Source organism: Heptranchias perlo, unplaced genomic scaffold (assembly GCF_035084215.1).
Source record: "Heptranchias perlo isolate sHepPer1 unplaced genomic scaffold, sHepPer1.hap1 HAP1_SCAFFOLD_148, whole genome shotgun sequence".
NCBI classification, from domain to species: Eukaryota; Metazoa; Chordata; class Chondrichthyes; order Hexanchiformes; family Hexanchidae; genus Heptranchias; species Heptranchias perlo.
Window position 1 is genome coordinate 614,475 of NW_027138733.1, and position 23,469 is coordinate 637,943.

The following is a 23,469-nucleotide window of genomic DNA, read 5'->3' on the forward strand; positions in this document are numbered from 1 at the left end:
CCATGCTGACTGTTCCTAATCAGTCCCTGCCTCTCCAAATGCCTGTAGATCCTGTCCCTCAGAATACCCTCTAACAACTTACCCACTACAGATGTCAGGCTCACCGGTCTGTAGTTCCCAGGCTTTTCCCTGCCGCCCTTCTTAAACAAAGGCACAACATTTGCTACCCTCCAATCTTCAGGCACCTCACCTGTAGCTGTCGATGATTCAAATATCTCTGCTCGGGGACCCGCAATTTCCTCCCTAACCTCCCATAACGTCCTGGGATACATTTCGTCAGGTCCCGGAGATTTATCTACCTTGATGCGCGTTAAGACTTCCAGCACCTCCCTCTCTGTAATATGTACACTCCTCAAGACATAACTATTTATTTCCCCAAGTTCCCTAACATCCATGCCTTTCTCAACCGTAAATACCGATGCGAAATATTCATTCAGGATCTCACCCATCTCTTGTGGTTCCGCACATAGATGACCTTGTTGATCCTTAAGAGGCCTACTCTCTCCCTAGTTACTCTTTTGCCCTTTATGTATTTGTAGAAGCTCTTTGGATTCACCTTTGCCTTATCTGCCAAAGCAATCTCATGTCCCCTTTTTGCCCTCCTGATTGAGAGAAAAGAGCCCCAGCCGGTTCAACCTTTCCTGATATTTATAACCTCTCAGTTCTGTCATCATCCTTGTGAATCTTTTTTGCACATTATCCGGTGCCTCTACATCCTTTTTATAATATGGAGACCAGAACTGTGCACCGTACTCCAAGTGTGGTCTATCCAAGGTATATGGAGACCAGAACAGTGCACAGTATAGAATCATAGAAAAGTTATGGCACAGAAGGAGGCCATTCGGCCCATCGTGTCCGCGCCGACCGAAAATGAGCCACCCAGCCTAATCCCACTTTCCAGCACTTGGCCCATAGACTTGTCGTTACGACACTTCAGGTGCACATCCTGGTACTTTTTAAATGAGTTGAGGGTTTCTGCCTCTACCACCCTCTCAGGCAGTGAGTTCCAGACCCCCACCGCCCATTGGGTGAAATGTTTTTCCTCAGTTCCTGTCTAATCCTTCTACCAGTTTAATCTATGTCCCCTGGTTATTGACCTCTCTGCTAATGGAAACAGGTCCTTCCTATCCACTCTATCAAGCCTTCTCATAATTTTGTACACCTCAGCCTCCTCTGTTCCAAAGAGAACAACCCCAGCCTGTCCAATCTTTCCTCATAGCTAAAATTCTCCAGTCCTGGCAACATCCTCGTAAATCTCCTCTGTACCCTCTCCAGTGCAATTACATCCTCCCTGTGGTGTGGTGACCAGAATTGTGCACAGTACTCCAAGTGAGGTCTAACCAAGGTATATGGAGGCCAGAACTGTGCACAGTGCTCCAAGTGTGGTCTAACCAAGGTATATGGAGACCAGAACTGTGCACAGTGCTCCAAGTGTGGTCTAACCAAGGTATATGGAGACCAGAACTGTGTACAGTGCTCCAAATGAGGTCTAACCAAGGTTTGATACAAGTTTAACATAACTTCCCCACTTCTCCATTCAGATGTCCTCAGTACACACCGCCTTCCTCCTCTTTCAGTCCAATCAGTATATTGATCGTAATCGCCTTGGAAATCTTATTTTAATGATTCAATAACAGTTTCTTCATGTCTCAGACAAGCCCAGCCAACGGCAATCATCTCTAACCTGAGGGCTTTAATCTAAGTGCCTCCTCACCTCTTGAAATTCTTAACCTTGACATCTCTCCTAAAGTGTGGTGCCCAGAATTGGAGAAAAGCTGCACGTTTTTCCTTATCATTCCCAATATGTCTGAGTGGTACTTTTCCGATCCATTCAGTCTCTTCTGGATAAGTTGAGATATTTTGGACAGGTTCAGGGTGAGCGCTGGAACATCTGGGACTGTGACTCTCTGAGTCTCAGTCACTCTGTAATGAAAGAGGAGAGAACGTTTTTATCAGTGGGGACATTTCAGATCAGAAACCCAAAGGGGAACGAGTGATCAGTGCGACAACCTGCACCCCTTCTAATGCTCGTACTGACACCCCGCAGCAACCCATCCTGAGAATGGCAGAATCCCGGGATTTGCAGTCTCCCTGCATTCACACTGATCTCCACACAAGCAGTGGGATCCTGGTTTGCTGCCACTTCAGCTCAGTTTGTGATTTTCAAAGCCGTCTGTGTTCAGTCCAGTTTCTCTGTACTGGAGTCCTTATTTTTCCATTATTAATAATTATTATTATCCCGAGGGTCTCCAGTCTGTGCTCCCCCCTCTCTGCAGGAACACACTCACTGCGATCATGTGAAGTGAGGAGAGGAGAAGGAACAGCCTCCCAGGGACCTGGGATCGGTGGGATTCCCTCACAGAGTGTCCAGTCACATTGACATTACTGGGACATTTCAGCACACACTCATTTCTCTGTTAGTGGATAGAATGAGCCAATCACAAGACATTTTACTGTCACTCTGACACTGGGACCTGCCCCTCTCCTCATTTCTCCATGGGCTGGTTGATAGAACAAGCCAATCACACAGCACTTCCTGACCCAATGGAATAAAGCTGTCACTGACACACATGGAGCCTTTAGGAAGCCTCGGTTAGATACAGGTCACTGCAGGTTTCTCTCACTCTCAATTCCTGTCTAACAGGTTCCTGAGAAGCTCTACACACCGATGGAACAGCCCATCTCACTCCCATTTCCCACAGGCTGCCTGAGCCAAGAACCCCTCAAACCACAGTTAAACATCACTCAATATTCGCCCCATTTGAAAGCCCCTGATCTGGGGAGGTTTCCAAGCGGTGATTCTACTTTCACTCCTCCCAGATACAGGTGAAGGTTCCCTATCAGCAGCAGGTACTGTATGACTGAGAGGAACTTACCTGGAAAGGAGCTGCTTCGAGTTCTGTGAATAAAGAGAGGAGATCAAATCAGTCAATAGAATCATAGAATCACACAGAACAGGAGGAGGCCATTCGGCCCATCGTGCCTGTGCTGGCTCTTTGAAAGAGCTATCCAATTAGTCCCAATCCCCTGATCTTTCTCCCATAGTCCTGTAAATTTTTCCCCTTCAAGTATTTATCCAATTCCTTTTTGAAAGTTATTATTGAATCTGCTTCCACCGCCCTTTCAGGCAGCGCATTCCAGATCAGAACAACTCGTTCCGTAAAAACAATTCTCCTCATCTCCCCTCTGGTTCTTTTGCCAATTACCTTAAATCTGTGCCCTCTGGTTACCGACCCTCCTGCCAGTGGAAACAGTTTCTCCCTATCCACTCTATCAAAACCCCTCGTAATTTTGAACATCTCTATTAAATCTCCTCTTAACCTTCTCTACTCTGAGGAAAACAACCCCAGCTTCTCCAGTCTCTCCACGTCACTGAAGTCCCTCATCCCTGGTATCATTCTAGTAAATCTCTTCTGCACCCTCTAAGGCCTTGACATCATTCCTAAAGTGTGGTGCCCAGAATTGGCCACAATACTCCAACTGGGGCATAACCAGAGATTTATAAAGCTTCAGCATAACTTCCTCACTTTTGTACTCTATGCCTCTATTGATAAAGCCAAGGATCCTGTGTGCTTTTTTAACAGTCTTATTAACTTGTCCTGATCACATTCAAAGATTTGTGTACATACACCCCCAGGTCTCTCTGTTCCTGCACCCCCTTTAAAATTGTACCATTTAGTTTATGTTGCCTCTCCTCATTTTTCACACCAAAATGCATCACTTCACACTTCTCTGTGTTAAATTGCATCTGCCATGTTTCTGCCCATTTCACCAGTCTGTCCATGTCCTCCTGAAGTCTGCTACTATCCTCCTCACTGTTTACTACATTTCCAAGTTTTGTGTCATCTGCAGACTTTGAAATTATGCCCTGTATACCCAAGTCCAGGTCATTAATATATATCAAAAAGAGCAGTGGTCCTAACACTGACCCCTGGGGAACACCACTGTAAACTTCCCTCCAGTCTGAAAAACAACCGTTCACCACTACTCTCTGCTTTCTGTCTCTGAGCATATCTCGTGTCCACGCTGCCACTGTCCCTTTAATCCCATGGGCTTCAATTTTGCGAACAAGTTTTCATCGAAGAATTCAATCAAGTTAGTCAGACTCAATTTACCTTTAACAAAGCATAGAATTAAAGAATCATAGAAATTTACAGCACAGAAGGAGGCCATTCGGCCCATCGTATCTGTGACAGCCGAAAAAGAGTTATCCAGCTTAATCCCACTTCCCAGCACTTGGTCCGTAGCCCTGTAGGTTACAGCACATCAAGTGCACATCCAAGTACTTTCTAAATGAGTTGAGGGTTTCTGCCTCTACCACCCTCTCAGGCAGTGAGTTCCAGACCCCCACCACCCTCTGGGTGAAAAGATTTCTCCACAACTCACCTCTAATCCTTCTACCAATCACTTTAAATCTATGCCCCCTGGTTATTGACTGCCCTGCTAAGGGAAAAAGGTCGTCTCTATCCACTCTATCTAGGCTCCTCATCATTTTATACACCTCAATTAAATCTCCCCTCAGCCTCCTCCGTTCCAAAGAAAACAACCCCAGACTATCCAATCTTTCCTCATAGCTAAAATTCTTCAGTCCTGGCAACATCCTTGTAAATCTCCTCTGCACTCTCTCCAGTGCAATCACATCTTTCCTGTAATGTGGTGACCAGAACTGTACACAGTACTCTAGCTGTGGCCTAACTAGTGTTTTATACAGTTCTAGCATAACCTCCCTGCTCTTCTATTCTATGCCTCGGCTAACAAAGGAAAGTATCCCGTATGCCTTCTTAACCACCTTATCTACCTGTCCTCCAATCTTCAGGGATCTGTGGACATGCCTCTGTTCCTCTACACCTCTCAGAATCCTCCCATTTATTTTGTATTCACTTGCCTTGTTTGACCTTCCCAAATGCATTACCTCACACTTAGAATCGTAGAATCATAGAAGTTTACAACATGGAAACAGGCCCTTCGGCCCAACATGTCCATGTCGCCCAGTTTATACCACTAAGCTAGTCCCAATTGCTTGCACTTCGCCCATATCCCTCTATACCCATCTTACCCATGTAACTGTCCAAATGCTTTTTAAAAGACAAAATTGTACCCGCCTCTACTACTGCCTCTGGCAGCTCGTTCCAGACACTCACCACCCTTTGAGTGAAAATATTGCCCCTCTGGACCCTTTTGTATCTCTCCCCTTTCACTTTAAATCTATGCCCCCTCGTTATAGACTCCCCTACCCTTGGGAAAAGATTTTGACTATCTACCTTATCTATGCCCCTCATTATTTTATAGACTTCTATAAGATCACCTCTGAACCTCCTACTCTCCAGGGAAAAAAGTCTCAGTCTATCCAATCTCTCCCTATAAGTCAAACCATCAAGTCCCGGTAGCATCCTAGTAAATCTTTTCTGCACTCTTTCTAGTTTAATAATATCCTTTCTATAATAGGGTGACCAGAACTGTACACAGTATTCCAAGTGTGGCCTAACTAATGTCTTGTACAACTTCAACAAGACATCCCAACTCCTGTATTCAATGTTCTGACCAGTGAAACCAAGCATGCTGAATGCCTTCTTCACCACCCTATCCACCTGTGACTCCACTTTCAAGGAGCTATGAACCTGTACTCCTAGATCTCTTTGTTCTATAACTCTCCCCAATGCCCTACCATTAACGGAGTAGGTCCTTGCCCGATTCGATCTACCAAAATGCATCACCTCACATTTATCTAAATTAAATTCCATCTGCCATTCATCGGCCCACTGGCCCAATTTATCAAGATCCCGTTGCAATCCTAGATAACCTTCTTCACTTCCCCAGATTGAATTCCATTTGCCACTTTTCTGCCCACCTGACCAGTCCACTGATGTCTTCCTGCAGTCTGCAGCTTTCCTCCTCACTATCAACCACACGGCCAATTTTTGTATCATCTGTAAACTTCTTAATCATGCCCCCTACATTTAAGTCTAAATCATTGATATATACCACAAAAAGCAAGGGACCTAGTGCTGAGCCATGTGGAACCCCACTGGAAACAGCCTTCCAGTCATAAAAACACCCATCGACCATTACCCTTTGTTTCCTGCCACTGAGCCAATTTTGGATCCAACTTGCCACTCTCCCTTGGATCCCATGGGCTTTTACTTTTTTGACCAGTCTGCCATGTGGGACCTTGTCAAAAGCCTTGCTAAAATCCATGTAGACTACATCAAACGCGCTACCCTCATCGACCCTCCTTGTTACCGCCTCAAAAAATTCAATCAAGTTAGTTGGACACGAACGTCACTTAACAAATCCACGCTGACTGTCCTTTCTAAGTGACGATTAATACTGTCCCTCAGAATTTTTTCCAATAATTTGCCCACGACCAAGGTTAGGCCGACTGGCCTGTAATTACTCGGTCTATCCCTTTCTCCCTTCTTAAACAACAGTACAACATTAGCAGTCCTCCAGTCCTCTGGCACCACGCCTGTAGCCAGAGAGGATTGGAAAATGCTGGTCAGAGCCTCTGCTATTTCCTCCTGTACTTCTCTTAACAGCCTGGGATACATTTCATCCGGGCTTGGCGATTTATCTACTTTCAAAGATGCAAAACCCCTTAATATTTCCTCTCTCACTACATTGATCCCCTCCAATATTTCACACTCCTCCTCCTTAACTACAATGTCTGCATCAACCCTCTCTTTCGTGAAGGCAGACGCAAATATTCATTAAGAACCATACCCACGTCTTCCGCCTCTACACACAGGTTACCTTTTTGGTCTCTAATAGGCCCTACTCTTTCCTTAGTTATCCTCTTGCTCTTTATGTATTTATAAAACATCTTTGGGCTTTCCTTGATTTTACTCACCAGTATTTTTTCCTGCCCCCTTTTTGCTTTCCTAATTTCCTTTTTAATTTCACCCCTGCACTTTCTACAATCCTTCAGGCTTTCTGCAGTATTGAGCTCTCCGTATCTGACATAAGCTTCCCTTTTTTGCCTTATCCTATCCTGTATGCTCCATGATATCCAGGAGGCTCTAGATTTGGGAGTCCCACCCTTTTTCTTTGTGGGAACATATTTGCTCTGAACCCTCACTATCTCCTCCTTGAATGCCTCCCACTGCTCTGACACTGATTTACCTTCAAGTAGCTGTTTCCAGTCCACTTTTGTCAAATCACATCTCAACTTAGTAAAACTGGCCTTTCCCCAATTGAGAACTTTTACTCCTGGTCTATCTTTGTCCTTTTCCATAACCACACGAAATCTAATTGAATTATGATCACTACCACAAAAATGCTCTCCCACTGATACTCCTTCCACCTGCCCAGCTTCATTCCCTAAAACCAAATCCAGAACTGCCCCCTCTCTTCTTGGGCTTGCTATGTACTGGCTAAAAAAGTTCTCCTGCATGCAATTTAAAAATTCTACCCTCTATGCCTTTTACACTGTTTCTATCCCAGTTAATATTAGGGTAGTTGAAATCCCCGACTATTACTACCCTATTGTTTTTGCACTTCTCAGAAATTTGCCGATGTATTTGCTGTTCTATCTCCCTCTGTCTGTTTGGGGGTCTATTGTACACTCCCAGCAGTGTGATTGCCTTTCTTTTGTTTTTCAGTTCCACCATAAGGCCTCATTTGATGATCCTTCTAACATATCATCCCTCCTCACAGCTGTAATTGTTTCTTTAACCAATATTGCGACCCCCCCCTCCCTTTTTATCCCCCTCTCTATCTCATCTGAAAACTCTGTAACCAGGAATGTTGAGCTGCCATTCCTGCCCTTCTTTGAGCCATGTTTCAGTAATAGTTATGATATCATACTTCCACATGTCTATCTGTGCCCTCAGCTCATCTGCCTTATTCACTCGACTCCTTGCATTGAAGTATGCACCATTAAGCACTGCCAAACTCCTTTGTTGTCTGTTTTCTAGCCTTTGTTTCTTCTGCCTTCCAAACTTGCTCACTAATTTTCTGCTTTCCATTTCCAGCTTTGCTTCCCTCCCTTCTGAATCTACGCTCAGGTTCCCATCCCGCTGCCAAGCTAATGTTGGCTGTTGTTTATTATCCCATGTTCTTCCAAGTGACAATTAATTTTGTCTCAGATTATTGTCTCTAGAAATTTCCCCACCATCGACGTTAGGCTGATTGGCCTGTAGTTGCCGGGTTTATCCCTCTCCCCTTTTTGGAACAGAGGTGTAACATTTGCAATCCTCCAGTCCTCTGGCAAAATTCCCATATCCAAGGAGGATTGGAATATTGTGGCCAGAGCCTCCACGATTTCCATCCTTACTTCCCTCAGCAATCTAGGATGCATCCCACCCGGACTTCTCTACTTTGGGCACTGCCAGCCGTTTTAGTGGTTTTTTATCCTCTCCAGTTTCTCTACCCCTCCTCCTTTACTGTAAGATTGGCAGCATCCTCTTCTTTAGTGAAGACAGATGCAAAGTATTCATTTAGTACCTCAGCGATGCCCTCTGCCTCCACAAGAAGATTTCCACTGACTGTCCTTTTACTCTTTATAAGATTCTAAAAGACTTCATGTTACCCGCTAATCTTTTCTCATACATTAGGGGTGATTTTAACCCCCAAGAACGGGTGGGTTGGGGTTGCGTGGGAGGTGAAAATAGTTGTTTCTTGGGTCGCAACTGCAACCTGGCTTCACTTCTGGGTTTAATGTGGGCGGTAAAAGTCCAGGCTTCCCACTGCGAAGGCAAAGTCTGAAAATGTTGCGGTTGCGACCCAAAAGATAACTATTTTCAACTCCCACCCGCCCCCAACCCACCCATTCTTGGGGATTAAAATCACCCCCATTATCTTTGCCCCTTTCATTTCCTTTTCCAGTTCTCCTCTGCACTCTCTGTATTCTGTTTGATTCTCTACTGTGATTACTGTCTATTATGAACCTGACATTTATCATAAGCCTCCTTTTTCTGTTTCATTTTAATCTCTATTTCTTCAATCATCCAGGGAGCTCTAGCTTTGGATGTCCTTCCTTTCCCCCTCACAGGAATGTGTCCAGTCTGGACCTGAACTATCTCCTCTTTGAAGGCCTCCCATTGCTCATTTACTGCTTTACCTGACAATCTTTGATTCCAATCCACCTGGGCCAGATCCCTTTTCAACTCACAGAAATTAACCCTCCTCCAGTTGAGTATTTTTACATTTGATTGTTTCTTGTCCTTTTCCATTACTTTTCTAAACCTGATGATATTGTGATCACTGTTTCCCAAATGCTCCCCCACTGAAACATGCTCCACTTGCCCCACTTCATTTCCCAGAACTAGATCCAGCACTGCTTCCTTCCTCGTTGGACTGGAAACATATTGAAGAAAGTTCTCCTGAACACATTCGGGGAATTCCTCCCCCTCTTTGCTCTTCACACTGTTTTTTCCCAGTGTATATTCGGATAATTGAACTCCCCCATTATCACTATTCGATTGTTAAAACAACAAACAAATCAAAACCCAATGAAACCAAACCGTGAATTTGGGATTGAGAGTAAAGAGTTCAGTGTATAACAGTAGGTGGGGCCAGTCACAGGAATGGGGAATAATCCAACATTTCACTGCACTCCATCCTGGGGCAGCACCAACACTCCTGGGGCAGGGCTGAGGGGGCAGCACCAACACTCCTGGGGCAGGGCTGAGGGGGCAGCACCAACACTCCCGGGGCAGGGCTGAGGGGGCAGCTCCAACACTCCTGGGGCAGGGCTGAGGGGGCAGCACCAACACTCCTGGGGCAGGGCTGAGGGGGCAGCACCAACGCTCCCAGGGCAGGGCTGAGGGGGCAGCACCAACACTCCCGGGGCAGGGCTGAGGGGGCAGCACCAACACTCCTCGGGCAGGGCTGAGGGGGCAGCACCATTGCTGGGCCCCACCAACAATCTTCAAACAATTCAGTCCTCTCACCAGCCTCACAGAAACGCCCCATTCCCCAGACATGACCCTGTTTATATTGAAGATGTACCTGAATAAAGGAGAGAGGGTCCCTCTGTAGCAGACTCTGGTATTCTCCATCTATTAATGTCAACTGTTCCATCCTCTTGTTTAATGCTTCAGAACAGCTTCTAATCTGTGAGAGAGCTCGGAGCCCCTCCTCATCGATCAGTTTCAGTGCGTATTCTTCATCTTCTTCCAGCTGTCTCCTCCAGTCAGAGTAGCTCTTCGATAGCTTTCCTTTCAGCTCATTGATTCGTGTCTGAAACCCAAACCAACTCTCATTACAAACGGCCCTTCCACACAGCTCTTACCCTGAGCACACGGCACTTTCCAGGGACGGGACAGTTTGTTTCGATCACTACTCGATCACCCGTTAAAGATAGACGAGCAGTGGGGGGTGTCTACTGGGAGAGAAAACAGAGTTTAACGAGTGTTGCCTTGAGCCTTGAGTTTAAAAGAAAGAGCACTGTATTTAGACTGTGTATGGCATTGCCACCTGGTCCATCCACACCTGGAGTGATGGGTCCAGTTTTGGTGCCCACACCTGGTGAAGGAGATCAAGACTCTGGAGAGGACGGTGGCCAGAATGACACGTAGTCTGATGGATTTAATTCTGAGGATCGGCTCTGTTAGCGTGGATTTTGGACTGTTGAATTAAAGGCAACGATGAAGTGACTTAGGGGTACATGACAGTGGTATTTACCCTAAAACCACATTGAAATGCGCTTTGTGTAGATTAGACTAACCTTAATTAAAGGCTTAAATAAACGCTTGACTACTAATAAAATGGACACTTAATTAAACAAAATGGATTCTATTAACAAAGGGACACTATTAAATAAAATGGATTCTGTGACTGTGGGAAAGACAGTTGAAAGTGTTGAGTTTGTACATTCCAGAACTGGCTTGCAGTCTGAGAATACAATGGACATTTCATCCACGCTAACAGCTCCAAGAGGGAGGGTCATTTAGAGAAAGGCCGAGAGGGACAGGATTGAGGTTTTTAAAATGATGGAGGGATTATCGGACTCACTGGTTGGGTGAGGTATTGAGATGGATCGGGATGGTAGGACCAGAGGGTCTGTGTATAAAATCAATAGGCACAGAGTTAGGTTAGACACCAGAGTCCTCGATCTCTGGAACAGACTCCCTGAACATGTGGGGGGTTTGGAGTCACTCCCACCCTTTAAAAGGGAGCTGGGGAGGAATTTCCCAGAGTTTGTCCTGAATTGGCTGCAGATTCCAGAGTAAATCCAGTCCCACTTTTCCCTACCTTTATTTCAGCTTCTGATCTCTCCAAGTCTCGCTGTTTGCTGGAACAATTCTGCTGGACTCCCCGAAGCCTCTCGATTTCTCTCTCCAATTCTTCCTGTAAAGGCAATTGGAAAGTTTTCAAAAGGGATTCAAACTGGGATTTAAAGGGGAAATGATTCCGTTCCAGGAGTGACCCCACTGGGTGTGGATAGAAAGTGGTTTGGGGGATTCTCAGTGTCTGAGCCCTGAGCAGAAATATTCCCTTCTGTGGCTCTCAGTAAAGAGGCGCTCCCTGCCCTGTATAAACTGAGTGACCACACACACCGGCTTCTTTTCACACTGACACACCGTGTGCTGCATTTTCACACGGACTCAGCTCCTCCATTTCCAGGAATCAGCCGAGGGGAAAGGGAGACAGACTCAGTCACACCAGCATTTCTCAAAGGTCAAGGGTGGTTCCAAGAACTCCAGGGAACCTTGGATGTCAGGGGATATACGAGAATGGATTAGGAAAAAAAGGAGGGCTTTTGGCAGATACAAAAGGCTAAAGACGGAGGAAGCCCTCGAGGAGTACAAAAAGTGCAGGGGGATACTTAAAAAAGAAATTAGGAGATCAAGGAGGGGCCATGAAATGACACTGGCGAGCAAAATAAAGGAAAATCCTAAGATGTTTTATAAGTATATTAAGGGTAAGAGGATGACTAGGGAAAAAATAGGGCCCATTAGGGACAAAAATGGCAATCTGTGTGTGGAGCCGGCAGATGTAGGAGGGGTTCTAAATGAATTTTTTGCATCTGTTTTCACTATGGAGAAGGACGATGTAGACATAGAAATACGGCAGGGGGACTGTGATATACTCGAACATATTAACATCGAGCGGGAGGAGGTATTGGCGGTTTTAGCAGGCCTAAAAATGGATAAATCCCCAGGCCCGGACGAAATGTATCCCAGGCTACTGTGTGAGGCAAAGGAGGAGATTGCAGGGGCTCTGACACATATATTCAGAACCTCTCTGGCCACAGGGGATGTGCCAGAGGACTGGAGAACCGCTAATGTAATACCATTATTCAAGAAGGGGAGTAGGGAAAAACCGGGGAACTACAGGCCAGTGAGCCTAACATCAGTGGTAGGAAAATTATTGGAAAAAATTCTGAAGGACAAAATTAGTCTCCACTTGGAGAAGCAAGGATTAATCAGGGATAGTCAACATGGCTTTGTCAAGGGAAGATCATGTCTGACTAATTTGATTGAATTTTTTGAGGGGGTGACTAGGCGTGTGGATGAGGGTAACGCAGTGGATGTGGTATACATGGATTTCAGTAAGGCCTTCGATAAAGTCCCCCACAGGAGACTGGTCAAGAAGGTACGAGCCCATGGAATCCAGGGTGCCTTGGCACTTTGGATACAAAACTGGCTTAGTGGCAGAAGGCAGAGGGTGATGGTCGAAGGTTGTTTTTGTGACTGGAAGCCTGTGGCCAGTGGGGTACCACAGGGATCGGTGCTGGGTCCCTTGCTGTTTGTGGTCTACATTAATGACTTGGATATGAATGTAAAAGGTATGATCAGTAAGTTCGCTGATGATACAAAAATTGGTAGGGTGGTAAATAGCGAGGAGGATAGCCTCAGTCTGCAGGACGATATAGATGGGTTGGTCAGATGGGCGGAACAGTGGCAAATGGAATTTAACCCGGAAAAGTGCGAGGTGATGCACTTTGGAGGGACTAACAAGGCAAGGGAATACACAATGAATGGGAGGACCCTAGGCAAGACAGAGGGTCAGAGGGATCTTGGTGTGCAAGTTCACAGATCCCTGAAGGCGGCGGAACAGGTAGATAAGGTGGTAAAGAAGGCATATGGGATACTTGCCTTTATTAGCCGAGGCATAGAATATAAGAGCAAGGAGGTTATGATGGAGCTGTATAAAACACTGGTTAGGCCACAGCTGGAGTACTGTGTGCAGTTCTGGTCGCCGCACTACAGGAAGGATGTGATCGCTTTGGAGAGGGTGCAGAGGAGATTCACCAGGATGTTACCAGGGCTGGAGCGTTTCAGCTGTGAAGAGAGACTGGGAAGATTGGGTTTGTTTTCCTTGGAGCAGAGGAGGCTGAGGGGGGACATGATTGAGGTGTACAAAATTATGAGGGGCACAGATAGGATGGATACTGAGGAGCTTTTTCCCTTCGTTGAGGGTACTATAACAAGGGGACATAGATTCAAGGTAAAAGGCGGGAGGTTTAGAGGGGATTTGAGAAAGAACTTTTTCACCCAGAGGGTGGTTGGAGTCTGGAACTCACTGCCTGAAAGGGTTGTGGAGGCAGGAACCCTCACAACATTCAAGAAGCATTTGGATGAGCACTTGAAATGCCATAGCATACAAAGCTACGGACCAAATGCTGGAATATGGGATTAGAGTAGACAGGGCTGATGGCCGGCGCGGACACGATGGGCCGAAGGGCCTCTATCCGTGCTGTATAACTCTATGACTCTATGACTCTAATTCCCTCTTGTTGTGAGAAACAGTTTCTCCCCCCCAGCCCCTGAGTCACTCCCTGTGGGTGTCCCTCACTCCCCACACCGGTGATGGTCCTCTCCCTGATGGTCAGATGGAGAATACCCCAGTGTTACACAGGGCTCCAACATGCTCTGCTCTACAGCCCTATACCATGGAGTGCCAGTTCTCACAGGTGCCCAAACAGTGAATTACTGAGCTCCACAATGCCCTCACCAGGTGGGGCTGAGTGTGGGTGAGGGGCAGTCACCCTGGGTCACTCGCACACCCCTCCCACTGCCCACCCTGTTCTCTCAGACAGACTGTAAGAGAAAGGTGAGGGAGCAAATCTGACTGACAAAAAACAAATAGCCGTAAACCCAGACCCAGGGCAGCAAGAATACACTGGGCTAAATCAGCACTGTCTGCAATCAGTTCGAATTAATGTTCATCATTAACAGGAAAACTCTCCCTCACTGTATTTAATATCAGGAATTGTGTCACTCACCTTAATTGCAGCTTGTGCCTGATCGAGGCTCAGCAGTGTGTGGAATTTATGTTTCCCTGTTATTGTACAGGAAACACACACGCTCTCTGCATCATCTTTACAGTAGTATTCAAAGACCTTCTTATGGTCAAGGCACTGTCTCTCTGTAAGGTCAGCCGTAGGCTCGATTAGGGTGTGATCTTTCAAGGCCTCTTTCCGTAAATGTGGTTTTAAATGACGGGAGCAAAAGGAAGCTTCACATTTCAGACACGTCTTCACAGCCAGGGTTGGAATCTCATCACAGTACTCACACATGACACCGGCTGAATCAGCAGGAGGCTGTGAGCGATTGTATTTCTCCACGATATTACACAGCGTGAAGTTTCTCTCCAGACTGGGCCTGGGGTTGAATTTCCGGCGACACTGAGGGCACTCAAACCCTTCTGGGCCTGCTGTCTGGGCCCAAACTCCCTCAATACATTTCAAACAGAAACTGTGCACACAGGGTAATATCACCGGGTCCTGGTACACCTGGAGACACACAGCACAGGTTAATTCATCCTCGAAAGCTCCGGGCTCCATTCCTGCAGCACCTGAAAGAGTTTTCACACAGCACAGAGAGAGAGAGAGAGAGGAACCAGAGCAGGAAGTGAAATTCTCATAAACACTCGGTGCAAGGAGTGACAAAGTTAGTTTAAGTTTCATGACTCACTTTGGTTGAAGATTAACCCTTTCAGGCCTGCAGTAGCAGCTCAGAAACAAAAATCAGAAAAACAAGATTGCAATTTTACAATCTGAAGCCAGAATACAGCAAGCTGGGCTCAGTAAACACAAACCGAAAACTAATCAGCTCAGACCAGACCCTAAACGGTTTAACAAATGATTTAAAACTGATATAAAGAGGAACAATAACCTTCACAAATCCCCCAGAGAGGAAAGGGAAGGAGCTCTCTGGGAGGAATAGAAAAATATACAGAAAAAGTTAAAATGTTCATCGGTGGGAAAGTAAGCTGTGAGGAGGACACAGGAATTGTGCAAAGGGATATGAACAGGTTAAGTGAGTGGGCGAGAAGGTGGCAGATGGAGTATAATGTGGGGAAATGTGAGGTTATTCACTTTTGTGGGAAGAATAGAAAAACAGAATATTGCTTAAATGGTGAGAAACTATTAACTGTTGGTGTTCAGAGAGATCTGGGTGTCCTCGTACAAGAAACACAAAAGTTAGCACACAGGAACAGCAGGCAATTAGGAAGGCAAATGGAATGTTGGCCTTTATTGCAAGGGGGTGGAGTACAAGAGTAAGGAAGTCTTACTACAATTATACAGGGCTTTGGTGAGACCTCACCTGGAGTACTGTGTTCAGTTTTGGTCTCCTTATCTACGGAAGGATATACTTGCCTTAGAGGTTCACTAGATTAATTCCTGGAATGAGAGGGTTGTACTCTGAGGAGAGATTGAGTAGAATGGGCCGATACACTCTGGAGTTTAGAAGAGAGGTGATCTCATTGAAACATATTAGATTCTGAGGGGGCTTGAGAGGGTAGATGCTGAGAGGCTGTTTCCCCTGGCTGGAGAGTCTAGAACGAGGGGGCAAAGTCTCAGGATAAGGGGTCGGCCATTTAAGACTGTGATGAGGAGGAATTTCTTCACTCAGAGGGTTGTGAATCTTTGGAATTCTCTACCCCAGAGGGCTGTGGATGCTCAGTCGTTGAGTATATTCAAGGCTGAGATAGTCAGATTTTTGGGTTCCAGGAGAATCAACGGATCTGGGGATCGGGGGGGGAAAGTGGAGTTGAGGTCGAAGATTAGCCGTGATTTTATTGAATTGCGGAGCAGGCTCGAGGGGCCCTATGGCCTACTCCTGCTCCTATTTCTGATGTTCTTATCGGTGGGGCAAAGACTGATGAAGAAAAGCAAAGCAGCAGAGGCTACAAGTCTTAGTAAACTCAACACGAAACATGTTCGACCAACACAGAGCTGCAAACCAACAAAGACAAAAGAATGTTGGACAACAAATCCAAAACAGGAGAATACAGTCAGAGGAAGTCATGGTCAAACAGTACAGGGCTCTGGTCAGACCCACCCCGAGCACTGTGTCCAGTTCTGGTCAGACCCACTCCAGTACTGTGTCCAGTTCTGGTCAGACCCACCCCGAGCACTGTGTCCAGTTCTGGTCAGAACCACCCCGAGCACTGTGTCCAGTTCTGGTCAGACCCACCCCGAGCACTGTGTCCAGTTCTGGTCAGACCCACCCCGAGCACTGTGTCCAGTTCTGGTCAGACCCACCCCGAGCACTGTGTCCAGTTCTGGTCAGACCCACCCCGAGTACTGTGTCCAGTTCTGGTCAGACCAACCCCGAGCACTGTGTCCAGTTCTGGTCAGACCCACTCGAGTACTGTGTCCAGTTCTGGTCAGACCCACTCGAGTACTGTGTCCAGTTCTGGTCAGACCCACCCCGAGCACTGTGTCCAGTTCTGGTCAGACCCACCCCGAGCACTGTGTCCAGTTCTGGTCAGACCCACCCCGAGCACTGTGTCCAGTTCTGGTCAGACCCACTCGAGTACTGTGTCCAGTTCTGGTCAGACCCACCTCGAGTACTGTGTCCAGTTCTGGTCAGACCCACCCCGAGCACTGTGTCCAGTTCTGGTCAGACCCATTCCAGTACTGTGTCCAGTTCTGGTCAGACCCATTCCAGTACTGTGTCCAGTTCTGGTCAGACCCACCCCGAGCACTGTGTCCAGTTCTGGTCAGACCCACCCCGAGCACTGTGTCCAGTTCTGGTCAGACCCACCTCGAGCACTGTGTCCAGTTCTGGTCAGACCCACCCCGAGCACTGTGTCCAGTTCTGGTCAGACCCACCCCGGGCACTGTGTCCAGTTCTGGTCAGACCCACTCCAGTACTGTGTCCAGTTCTGGTCAGACCCACCCCGAGTACTGTGTCCAGTTCTGGTCAGACCCACCTCCAGTACTGTGTCCAATTCTGGTTATGGGAACATAGGAGCAGGAGGAGGCCATTCATCCCCTCCAGCCTGTTCCGCCATTCAATTAGATCATGGCTGATCTGTATCTTAACTCCATCTAACCCTTAATCCCCTCACCCAACAAAAATCTATCAATCTCAGTTTTCAAATTTTCAATTGACCCCCAGCCTCAACAGCTTTTTGGGGGAGAAAGTTCCAGATTTCCACTCCCCTTTGTGTGAAGAAACGCTTCCTGACATCACCCCTGAACGGCCGAGCTCTAATTTTTAGATTATTCCCCCTTGTTCTGGACTCCCCCCACCAGAGGAAATAATTTCTCTCTATCTACCCTATCAAATCCTTTAATCATTTTAAATACTTCAATTAGATCACCCCTTAATCTTCGAGACTCAGGGAATATAAGCCTAGTGTGTGCAGCCTGGCCTCATAATTTAACCTTTCCAGCCCCGATATAAGAACATAAGAACGAGGAGCAGGAGTCGGCCATACGGCCCCTCGAGCCTGCTCCGCCATTCAATCAGATCATGGCTGATCTTTTACCTCAACTCCACTTTCCCGCCCTAATAAGAACATTCTGGTGAATCTGTGCTGCACCCCCTCCAGGGCCAATATATCCTTCCTGAGGTGCGGTGCCCAGAACTGAACCCAGTCTCCAGATGTGGTCTGACCAGAGCTCTGTACAGCTGGAACATCACTTCCTCCCCTTTGTATTCCAGCCCCCGAGATAAAGGTGAACATCCCATTCGCCTTTTTAATTATTTTTTGTACCTGTCCACTGGCGTTTAGTGATTTCTGTACTTGGACCCCTAAATCTCTGCTCCTCCACAGTTCCCGGCTTCTCACCATTTAGAAAATACTCTGATCGATCTTTCTTCGGTCCAAAGTGAATGACCTCACACTTCCCCACATTGAACTCCATCTGCCCCAGTTTTGCCCACTCACTGAATCGACCAATGTCCCTTTGCAACTTTCTGCTCCCATCTACACTATTTACTGTGTCACCTAACTTAGTGTCGTCAGCAAACTGAGATACACGGCTCTCTATTCCTTCATCCAAGTCACTGATAAATATAAATTTAACCCTGACTGATTCTTTGTCCTGCCCCAGTTTAATGAGACCGAGACCATGTGGAGCCCACGGTCAACACATCAGACCAGTTCCACTTTACCCACTAAACCATGGGCAGGGGGGCTTCAATAACTGATTGCTCGGTCTCTGAAAGGAACCAGGAATGCTCACTAATATTTCACCTTCAATTCCTTTAGTGTGAGTGTGTGTACACTGTTTCTCCGTTTTTAGATTAAAGACATTTCGACAAAATGGCATCTGTACTTTGAATAAAACAAATTGCTGGCAATAAACAGCAGAACTGACTCAGGATCCCACCCAAAACGTTGCCCCTCAGATGCTGCCTGACCGGTGCAGAGCTCAGTTGGTAACATGTTCTATTCTGGGACTAGAGAGTTGTGTGACTTGCTGGGGCTCGGGAGTTTGAGCTCATGATCCAAGCTGCCACTCCAGGGCAGTGCGGAGGGAGTGCTGCTTTGTCTGGATTCCCGGGCCTTTTCCTTCACGCCTCGTGAGAGGAGGTGAGAAGGCCCCAAACAGCAGGTGAGTGCCTTTATCGCAGGGCTTGTGGGCCCGGAGGAGCAGGAGTGCTTCCCCCAGGCCCAACAAGCTTCCCTGGGGCAACCCCTCCACCCCACGATCTCCGACCCCCTACACACAATCACCAATCTGCCCCTGCAATCTCCGACTCCCTCACGATCTCCGACCTCCCCCCCCCCCAACGATCTCCAACCACCCCCCCACCCATGATCTCCGACCTGCCCCTACAATCTCCACCCCCCCACGATCTCCGACCCCACCACGATCTCCGACCCCCCCACGATCTCCGACCCCACCACGATCTCCGACCCCACCACGATCTCCGATCCCCCCCCCATGATCTCCGACCCCCCCACGATCTCCGACCCCCCCCCACGATTTCTGAACCCCCACAGTGATCTCCTCCCTCCCCCACCACGATTTCCAACCTGCCCCTACAATCTCCCAACCCCCCCGCCCGAGGAACTCCAACCCCACCATGTTCTCTGACCCCCCGCACGATCTCCAACCTGACCCATGATCTCTGACCCCCCCACACCATCTCCAACGCCCCCACGACCTCCGACCCCCCGTGATCTCTAACCCCACCACGATCTCCGTCCCCTCATTATCTCCAAACCCTCCCTATGATGACACCCGATCCCCCAGATGACTCCGGACCTCCGGTGAACCCGACGACTCCCGACCCCAACCCCCGATGACCCCCCAATGACTACCGACCCCCCCCCACCGGTGACCCCCAACCCCGAACACCCGCCCCCCTCCACCGTCTAACACTTACCTGCTCGCATCATCTCCCTTGCTCTTCTCCCGTCCGACTGAGACCAGCCTGTCAATCCGGACGGCCTCTCGGGCGGAAAACTGTCAAAATCAATACTAAAAGACGTCCTGACGTCAAAATCGTAAGGACATCTGGGAAACCCGGACTCGGGGAATTCGCCCCCCGCCAACTTCCCAGTGAAAATTTAGGCCGTCGTCTTCGATCCCCGCCACAAACTCCGATCCCTCGCTGCTGATTCCACCCATCCCCCCACCTCCCTGGCCGCTGTCTCCGGCCGAAACAGACGCAGCTCTCCCCCTCCCCCTCCCCCTCCTCGCCCCCCTCCCCCTCCCCCTCCCCCTCCCCTCCGCGTCCCCCCCTCCGCCGCCTGTCTGGGGTCACAGGGTCAGGTCACTCAATCTCCCAGAGTGCAATGCGGCCCGAGCTGTCGATGGGTCCCGTTCAACCGACTCCTGGAATCGGGGAACCCAGGACCGGAACTGACCCAGGACACGCCCCGAACTCCCTTCCTAACCCCCTCAACACCTTCCCCTTCCCCCTCAACCCCTTCCCCTCCCCCTCAACCCCTCCCCCTCCGCTCAACACCTTCCCCTCCCCCCTCAACCCCTTCCCCTCCCTCTCACCCCTTCCCCTCCCCCCTGAACCCCCTTCATAACCCCCTCAACCCCTTCCCCTCCCCCTCAACCCCTTTCCCGCCCCGTCAATCCCTTCCCCTCCCCCTGAGCCCTCTCCCTCCCCCCTCAACCCCTTCCCCTCCCCTCCCCCTCCCCCTGAACCCCTCCCCCTCCCCCTGAACCCCTCCCCCTCCCCCTGAACCCCTTCCCCCAGACACACAGTCAGGACCCAGATCAGGAGACCAGGACACTTTCTGCAGCAGCTTTTATTGTTGTCCAGAGTAAAGCATCAAATCCTTTCCTGGATCTTATGACACTTTCCAGAGCTGTAAACTCAGATTCTTTGATGTCAGCACGTTGCAGTTACAGAGAAATCTGTGCACAGGAAAATCATACAAATAAAATAAAACCGTCTCATTCCCCCCGTCGCTGGGAATTACACAGTGAGAGATATATTCATCAACACAAACCGCGATTCATACAAAAACTACATGGAACATTGTGGGATTGCAAGAAAATAACTTCATCTTAATACAAAAGAATCGATAACCGCACTAACACTCTCCACTCACTGCTCAGGATTATTCCCCCATCGCTCTGATGTGCTCCAGGATTACACACAATGGTCACTAAAGCCCAGGTTGTAGGCCGCTCGAAGCCGGCCCACAGATTTCCTCAGGTCACGATGTACCGACAGCAATCCCTCGTAGTGAGTGAGTGAGGAGTGAGTGAGTGGAATGGATGGAGTGAGTGAGGGAGAGAGGGTGTGATTGACTGAGGGAAAGAGTGAAGGAGGATGTGACTGAGTGATGGAGTGAGTGGGGGAGGGAGGGAGTGAGGGAAGGAGTGAGTGAGGAGTGAGTGACTGAGTGTGGAGTGAGGGAGGGAGTGAAGGAGTGAATGACAGTGAGTGAGTGAGGGAGTGAGTAGGAAGGGAGCGAGGTGAGGGATTGAGTGAGTGAGTGAGTGGAGGAGGGAGTAAGTGAGGGAGTGAGTAGGGAGGGTATGAGGGAAGGAGTGAGTGAGGGGCGAGGGAGGGAGCGACGAGCAAGGGCCGCAACAGAGCGGGGAACGGCCTTCTCTGAGCTCCATAAATTTTCTGCCGCGTTTCCTACATTCCAACAGTGACCACACTTCAAAAGTACTTCATTGGCTGTAAAGCTCTTTGGGACGTCCTGAGGTGGTGAAAGGCGCTATATAAATGCAAGTCTTTCTTTCTTTCTTTCTTCTTTCCCAAAGCTGGCCATCCGAGGCCAGGCTGGCGATTGGAGAATGAATATTAGCAGCTCCCTCCCTCCCTCCCTCCCTCCCTCCGGCGGGGGGTCTGAAAGTACAGTCCCCACTGACTGCCCATTCCTTCAGGGCTCGGAGATACAGTCGGGCTCGGTTGGTGGGTGGGTGGGCTCAGGCCTGGGTTACAGTTTGCCTTTCCCGGGCCGGAGGGCGGGGACCGTGTTTAACGGGGACGCAGTAAACGCAGTGAAACAATATTCTTTATTAAAAAGTTATTGAAACAGGCGTTATCAATTTTAGAAAAGTGTTATTGAACCATGGCAACAGGACGTCTTGTGAATTAAATGTATCGACACAACCTACTGCTGGATTATAATTTTATTTTTGTGGTTTAGCAGAAATGATATTGAAATGTATTCCCTGTATCCAGAAGATGTTCCTGCTCCTGGTCTGTTGAATACACAGATAGGAGTTTACACTGAATGTTTCATGGTCTTTCAGATATAAATTGGGGCCAACACCTCTTGTGCTGAGATCTGACAGATTGTTACCCTGGCAACAGAGGAAATCACTCACTGAAAATAACTGAAATGGAAGTAACAAAACCAACATCACGTGTTCTGAGTTTAGTTGAGACTAATTGATATCTCCCCGCAGTCTACAACTTTCCTCCTTTCCAAATTTAACATAATTTCTCTGATTTTGAATTCTATCCCTCTGGTAATGAACCCCGGTGCTTGGTTTGATTCTATGTATTTTGGCAGTAATTTCAATGGTCCCTGTTAACAGTTACAGATTTAGATGGTTTAAGACAATCAGGTTTTCAGAGCAAATTGGGCTTATTTCTGACAATGTGACTATTGGGGCAGAAAAGTGGCAAATGGAATTCAATCCAGAGAAGTGTGAGGTAATGCATTTGGGGAGGGCAAACAAGGCAAGGGAATACAAAATAAATGGGAGGATACTGAGAGGTGTGGAGGAACAAAGGGACCTTGGAGTGCATGTCCACAGATCCCTGAAGGTAGCAGGACAGGCAGATAAGGTGGTTAAGAAGGCATATGGAATATTTTCCTTTATTAGCCGAGGCAGAGTAAAAGGACTAGGCAGGTAGAGCAGGAGTCCCCTGGGGCCATCTCCCTCTCAAACAGATATTCTGCTTTGGATGCTGTTGGGGGAGATGGCTTATCAGGGGAAAGCAGCAAGAGCCAGGTTCGGGGCACCACGAGTGGCTCTGCTGCACAGGAGGGGAGGAAGAAGAGTGGCAGGGCTATAGTGATAGGGGATTCCATTGTAAGGGGAACAGATAGGCGTTTCTGCGGCCGCAAACGTGACTCCAGGATGGTATGTTGCCTCCCTGGTGATAGGGTCAAGGATGTCACGGAGCGGCTGCAGGGCATTCTGGAGGGGGAGGGTGAACAGCCAGTAGTCGTGGTCCATATTGGTACCAACGACATAGGTAAAAAAAGGGATGAGGTCCTGCAAGGTGAATTTAAGCAGTTAGGAGATAAATTAAAAAGCAGGACTTCAAAGGTAGTGATCTCAGGATTACTACCGGTGCCACGTGCTAGTGAGTATAGGAACAGGAGAATAGACAGGATGAATGTGTGGCTGCAGGGATGGTGTAGGAGGGAGGGATTTAGATTCCTGGGACATTGGGACCGGTTCTGGGGAAGGTGGGACCTGTACAAGCGTGACGGGTTACACCCGAGCAGGACCGGGACAAATATCCTCGCGGGGGTGTTTGCTAGTGCTGTTGGGGAAGGTTTAAACTAGAGTGGCAGGGGGATGGGAACCTGAGCGGGGAGTCAGAAGGGAATAAAGTTGAGAGCAGCAAGAGAGGGAAAGACCCAGGGGAAATCTGCAATACAAATAGTACAAACAGTTGTTCAAGAACAAGTGAAAGGGAAAAGCATAGAGCAGCGGAAAGAAAGTGTACTTTAGGCACTTTAGATACTTTAGGCACGACAGATAAAATGAAAACTAGAAGGCGTAAGGCGATTAACCCAGTATCAAAGCTGTGGCAGGGGGTTGGGAACCTGAGCAGGGAGACAGAGGAAAGCATATCAGGAAGGGATAGAAGGTATGGAGTAAAAGGTAAAGTG

At 48.1% G+C, this 23,469-nt stretch overlaps 1 protein-coding gene across 1 annotated transcript in view; it reads right to left on the reverse strand.

Moving 5' to 3' along the window:
- LOC137309122 (E3 ubiquitin/ISG15 ligase TRIM25-like) overlaps positions 1-14,804 on the reverse strand; it is a 27,943-nt gene extending 13,139 nt beyond the window's left edge. The window contains exons 1-5 of the mRNA XM_067977414.1: positions 14,171-14,804; positions 11,194-11,289; positions 9,949-10,179; positions 2,877-2,899; positions 1,715-1,923 (exon numbers count right to left, since the gene is read on the reverse strand). Coding sequence (XP_067833515.1) covers positions 1,715-1,923; positions 2,877-2,899; positions 9,949-10,179; positions 11,194-11,289; positions 14,171-14,731 — 1,120 coding nt within the window. The 5' untranslated portion in view covers positions 14,732-14,804. The remainder of the gene's footprint in view (positions 1-1,714; positions 1,924-2,876; positions 2,900-9,948; positions 10,180-11,193; positions 11,290-14,170) is intronic.
- Between the last annotated feature and the right edge of the window lie 8,665 nt (positions 14,805-23,469).